The sequence below is a fragment of the Vicia villosa genome, linkage group LG1 (assembly GCF_029867415.1).
Source record: "Vicia villosa cultivar HV-30 ecotype Madison, WI linkage group LG1, Vvil1.0, whole genome shotgun sequence".
NCBI lineage: Eukaryota > Viridiplantae > Streptophyta > Magnoliopsida > Fabales > Fabaceae > Vicia > Vicia villosa.
This window is the reverse complement of record NC_081180.1, coordinates 94,443,614-94,449,986: the sequence shown is the minus strand read 5'-3', so window position 1 is coordinate 94,449,986 and position 6,373 is coordinate 94,443,614. Positions and strand designations below refer to the sequence as shown.

The 6,373-nt window shown below is 34.7% G+C and overlaps 2 protein-coding genes across 2 annotated transcripts; both read left to right on the top strand.

The window, feature by feature from the left end:
* The first annotated feature begins 1,056 nt into the window (after positions 1–1,056).
* Positions 1,057–1,563, top strand: LOC131649519 (uncharacterized). Its single transcript, XM_058919280.1, has one exon. It carries the CDS (start codon positions 1,057–1,059, stop codon positions 1,561–1,563), a length of 507 nt encoding a protein of 168 aa, XP_058775263.1.
* Positions 1,564–5,241: 3,678 nt separating this feature from the next.
* On the top strand, positions 5,242–6,311 carry LOC131643584 (uncharacterized). Its single transcript, XM_058913843.1, has one exon. It carries the CDS (start codon positions 5,407–5,409, stop codon positions 5,980–5,982), a length of 576 nt encoding a protein of 191 aa, XP_058769826.1. The 5' UTR covers positions 5,242–5,406; the 3' UTR covers positions 5,983–6,311.
* The last annotated feature ends 62 nt before the right edge of the window (positions 6,312–6,373 follow it).

The window sequence follows — 6,373 nt, the reverse complement described above, 5'->3', positions numbered from 1 at the left end:
CAACGGTTAACGAATTGGGGATCTTCGATTTAGTGAGACTGCTGCAAGAAAAACGGGAATGAATTTCTCTCCTATTTTCTCTCTTCTCTACAACTTCCCATAACCAATTCCCCAAGACTTTTTCTCTTCTAATTAACCTAATCCTTATCTTAACTTAATTTCATTAAATCTATTGGGCCTAACATTCACACCCCACCTTTTACTACCACCATCACTTAATTAGGTCCATATAATAAATCTAGTATTTCTTCAATACTATTTCTACAACTTAATCAATTAATTAATCGACTAATTAATCATAAAAACCCATGTCAACAATTCTCAACACTCCACAAATTCAATAATTAAATTCGAAATAATTTGAATGTATATAATTAAATAATTAACTAAATACCGGGTGTTACATCATACATCCATTAAACACTTGTATAACATTAAAGGAATTGTGTGCTTGAAAGGGAAGATCAATCAAGTGATTGATATATTGTTCAACTTCAAAAACTCTTGTAAAAATTCAAACATATTGGTGTTTACTTATTTTCCAGGATTGTTGGAATTAAGTGTGTGCATTGAAGAGGATTGTTCTTCTTGCACTTAGTGTTGAAGATCTTAAAGGTTTTAAGAGCCTTTGATCTTTCTATAGGTTAGATAGTAAAGCATCACATTTGGTGTGGATAGGCTTGTACAATCATTCTAACTATAGTAAAATCTCTTTCATGTTGAAAGGGGGACTGGAGTACTCTCGGAGGGGAACCAGTATAAATCGTTGTGTCTTTTATTTTTCCGCATTTTATTGCTTTATCCTCACATAACCAAACCAGAAAATAAGAACATACTTGTCTCTAAAACCAAAATTTTTTTAAGGACCTAACTAACCCCCCCTCTTAGGCGCATTTCATACTTACAAAAGTCACGTGACTTTTCAGGTATGTTGGGTTCCATTGATTGTATGCATTAATAATGGAAAAATTATCACGTTGCATGGAAATGACAGTATTGTCGAGGTGATCATGGTAAGCCCACAATCATGTTTGAAGTAGTGGCAACACAAGACTAATGGATTTGGCATGCTTTTTTGGTATTGCAGGTTCAAACAATGACATTAATGTGTTAAACCAATCGAACATGTTTAACGATATTTTGGAAGGACATGCTCCCAATGTGCAATATACAATCAATGGGACACCATATAATATGGGGTATTATTTAGGATATGGTATATATCCTGAGTGGGCTACATTTGTCAAGACCATTTCAATGCCACAGGGAGAAAAGAAAAAATTATTTGCTCAACATCAAGAATCAGCTAGAAAAGATGTGGAGCGAGCATTTGGAGTGCTTCAATCTCGATTTGCAATTATACATGGCGTAACGCGTGCTTGGAACTTGGAGACCCTCAAGCATACCATATATTCCTGCATCATATTGCAGAACATGATTGTGGAAGACGAACGACATACATATGGAGGTAATTTTGATTACTCTTATGATATAACAACAACTCAACAACAGTCCTCATCCGAATTTTGCAACAAGACTACAAAGAAGAACAAGTATTCGTGAAAAACAAGTTCATCACCAACTTCAAGGAGATCTAGTCGAGTATATTTGGGAACATTTTGGACATGAAGATGATGAATTTTAAGTTTGATTAATTATGTAATGTGATGTTATTTATTTTTATTGTTTTTAATTATATGTCATGTATTTGAGATTAATTTTAATTATCATTTTAAATTATAAGTTTAATTTGAATTTTATTTATTTTATATCAGTTTTAATTTAAATAATTAAAAATATTATTTTAAGTGATGTAAAATTTAATATGAATAAAATATTAATATATAAAGTAAAGTTGTGGGACCCAATATGATTTTTTCAGAGTTGCACCATCGGAGTGAAAAACTAGTTGAGTTGCTTTAAGTTGACGTGGTTTAATAGGTCCCAGAAAAAGCCCAAAAATGAATTCACGGTTGGAGATGCTCTTAGTTGCTTAATTTGAAACACTTTGTCATCTTTCTCATTGTGCGTGAATTAGTAGCTTTTGAATGTCATGAGCTATTTATAAATATGTCTATTTTCATTAATTCTCTCAACCAACTTGACAACTGATTATGCAACTAGATCAGCTCTAATAAATAAATCCAAGAAAAAAAGACAAATTGAATAATAAATGCATATATAACTAAAGAAACACTTTCCCCATAGGATTAGCCCAAGGAACTATTTTTGAATCACCACCAGCACGAAGCAATAGTACATATTTTTCATCAAGCACATTATCTATACTAGTATCATAATAGAGAGCAAGAGCATGGAAAGCATTAAGAGTAGCGACATTAGAACCAATACGATAGCCGAGAGGGTCAGGAACAACAAGAGTGAGAGTGGAAGAAGAGATCTGACCTATACGTAGGGATGGCAACGGGTGCCCGCGGGTGCGGGTTTTATACTACCCAAAACCGCACCCAAAATTACCACCCGAACCCAAATCCAAACCCAAAAGCTATTCGGGTGACAAAATAACACTCACGCTCACACCCGTTGGGTTCGGTTTTTTTTACTCAAACCCAAACCCGCAACAAAATACATAAAATATATTTTTCCTACAATTTTCTTACAACTTTCCATAATATATATATATATATATATATATATTATAATATATATTATATATATATATATTATAATATATATTATATAATATATATTATATAATATATATTATATAATATATATTATATAATATATTATATAATATATATATATATATATATATATATATATATATATATATATATATATATATATATATATATATTCGGGTGTGATTTCGGGTTTCGGGCGCGGGTTTCACACTACCCAAACCCGCACCCGAAATATCGGGTGGCACCCGAACCCGAACCCAAACCCAGTCAACTCGGATTTCACCCGTTGACTCGGGTGCGGGTGCGGGTGGGCCCCGCGGGTATGGGTCTGTTTGCCATCCCTACCTATACGTTTGGCCTGATTGATTTGGTAATTATAGAGATGGACTTGTTCTGGCTTGCGGCGGTGAGAATGGATGCATCCTAAGTTGGAATCCTAGATGGATGTTGAACAAATAACCTTAGATGGTACCATGATTTGCGCATTAAGAATGCTAAATCCTCTTTTGTTGTTGTTGTTGTTGTTCTTCTTCTTCTCTCCATCTTCGATAATAGTCGAAAAGTGAAAACAAATATAAGGATAATATATATGGGAGAAATGCGGTTGATCGAAGATGAAACGACCGAGTATGGAAAATTATAGTTAACTGGATAAGGTGGGTTAGGGCACCCACGATTGTTTCTCCATGAATCGTACCCACCCATTATAATCCGCCCAGGCCGCAATATTGGACCTGTTCAACCGGTGGCCCGTTTGAAAATGTGTTTCTCTGTTTTTTTCTCGGATTGTGTGGATCGGGCCGGGGTGCGGATGCTTGTCTAGCCCTACCTACACAATATATAAAATCACATTCTTTCCTTTTTTTCTTTTTTTTAATGATAACAACGCACCATCAATCAATCATAATTACCTTTTTATATAAATTTTAAAAAATATAAATTTAATAATTTTACTATTATGATTAATACAAAAGTGTAATTAACTTAAATTTCAACCAAAAATTAACATTAAAATTAGAAGTAATAGATATTCCATATTGTCTATTTAAGTATTTCCAAACAAACCAAAAGTCCATATATAATACTAGGCCAAACAAAATCCGAACCGTTCTGGTAACCCGATTAGGGATCGCCCCACGAACACTTTATGCGAGCCCTACGTGTCCGTTCGAGGCCAAACAAACGCGATATACAACTGCAGAAAAAAGAAAAGTCAGATTTTTTATTGTTTCTAGACACTGTCCTTTATCATTCATCTTACACGTGTCTCAACATTATTCGACAATTACACCGTTGTTGTTTCTTTTCTTCTCTCATGTTATCGGTTACTTCTTCTTATATATCTTTCCCTTTTCCCATTTCTCATTCTCTCTCTTCTCTCGCTCATGACTTTTGAGTTTTCATCACTTTCTTTCCCTACCCAACTACGTTTTCTCTAGATCCAACCACTTTCGTTTCCGAAAATCGTTTCTTTTCGCTTCAATCTAGCTACTTAATTCATCAACACTCTCGTTAGGTTTTGCTTACCCCTTTCTCTCTCTATGCCATTCCCTCAGGTTTGATTTGATTCATCCTTTTCTTCTTCTTCCAATTATGTTATGGTTTTTGTTTTTGAATTTTGATTTGATTTTTAATTGGATCTGGTTTTGATTCTTTATTGGAGTGATTAAATTTGTGATAATTGGGTGGTTTTGTGTTTTGGTTTTAGTAGATCTTGTGTTTTTTGGAATTTAGGGTTCGTGAATTTTACTTGAATTGAGTTTATTGATTGGTTTTTTGAGAAATTGGGTGGATCTGGTTAGGGTTTTTATGTTTTTGTTGTTTTTTAGGTTTTTTTTATGTTGGGAATAGAATAGAATTTGGTTGAAAGAAAATTAGGTCTTGAAATCAAGCTCACTGAATATAATTTGCTTGAAGTTTGATTTGTATGCTGTTTAGACAATGTAGTGGATTGTAATTCATCATGTTTATATATTATAGAATTCATGGATGGACTTCAATTTCTAGTAATTGGGATTCAGGTTTGACTAAAACATGGAAAATTAACTGTTTCAAGACCTAGGAAGACCATAAGATCTCGAGATTAATGATTTGGATAGAAACATGGTCCTAGATAACATTATGGCACAGGTTGATTATTCTTGGTTGTTGTTGTATCTGTATAACATTTGGACACTAAAGTTTCATAATTTGGATACTTTTAAAGGAATTTTGATTTGTGGTGATTTGTGTGATATTTTCATTTCTGTAATTGTGTATTTGTTTATTCTATCTGTCAATGAATCATGACTCTTTGTGTTTGTGAGCACTTGCAGTTTTTAACGACTTTGCTGTGTTTTCCCTTAAACTGCAGTTGGGAAGGGTGTACTGGAGTCAAAGTTTAGCTTCTGGGCACAAATTTGTTAATAGTATTGCAAACCTGTTGGCCTTTTCGGGATGGGCGAGTGCAAGTGTTGTGGTAAGTTAGGAAGAATGGGGCCAAGGGATGGATCTAAGAGTGCTTATGAATTTTCTTTGATGTTGTCTCCTGTCGTTTCTTTTTGGGACTGCATTGTTCGTAAAATGAGGTACTCCTACAGACCTGAGTGGGTGTAGTGGTTTGAGCTTTTTCCGTTAGTACTAGTCTTCATACTTGGACTAATTAGAGTTTATTATTAGCATAATAATAGTTTAGGTGAAAAAAGTTATAGAAAAATGTATACACTCTAAAGGAATTCTCTTGAAGGATAGGGTTTCAGAACAGTCATTTTAAGTATTTATGTCTTTAGTAAGTTCAATGGATAACATGGCATGTAATAAGGGGCAACATGTGAGAAAGGCGAAGAAGAAGCAGGTGAAAGACGAGTTGGATCGTCTTAAGCAGGCTGAAAAGAAAAAGAGGCGGCTGGAAAAAGCTCTAGCTACGTCTGCTGCCATCATATCGGAACTGGAAAAAAAGAAACAGAAGAAGAAAGAAGAACAACAGAGACTTGATGAAGAGGGTGCTGCAATTGCGGAAGCTGTCGCTCTGCATGTTCTACTCGGTGAAGACTCAGATGATTCATACAAGGTTGAGTGCAAGACTTGGGATGAATATAATCGTAATCTTGATTTCTTCATGGGTGGGAAAAGAGCCTGCTTTCCAAATCTAGATGGAGGCACATGGTCCGTCACTGCCGAAAATGGCAAGTGGTCTATCTCGTCCGGGCCTTTCGAAAACCACAATGTGCACGCTCCAGCTTACGGAGAACCGGTATGGGATCCTACAAGATTCTCTGTTGACCTTATAGCAGCACAAGCAGTTAGATCACTCCAGATTGCAGAGAATGCAGATGAGGATAGGATTCTGTTCTAGGGGAATGCTTACATATCGGATTAATCACGTCTTTGCTGTGGACTTGAGTCTTTTTTTATTTTATTTGAGGTCTTTCATGTGTATATAACTATATTTTATATTAAATATCGTGAGTCTTGTGTTTGTCAAACAACACATTCTGCTTCAGGTGTGACCGAACATGTTGGTAGTGTCCCCATGTTTTATTCTGATTTTCTTTACCTGTATGTGAGGATGCTAATTTTCTTTGTGGAGTGATGACTTTCATACTCAAGTATTGTAGGGAACTATACTTTTTTGAGCTGATTATCAATGGTAATAATATAAATGGAGACCTCATGATTTATATACTTTGCACTATTGAATCATATATTACTTTACATCTCATATATTGGTGGTTTTGTAATGATGT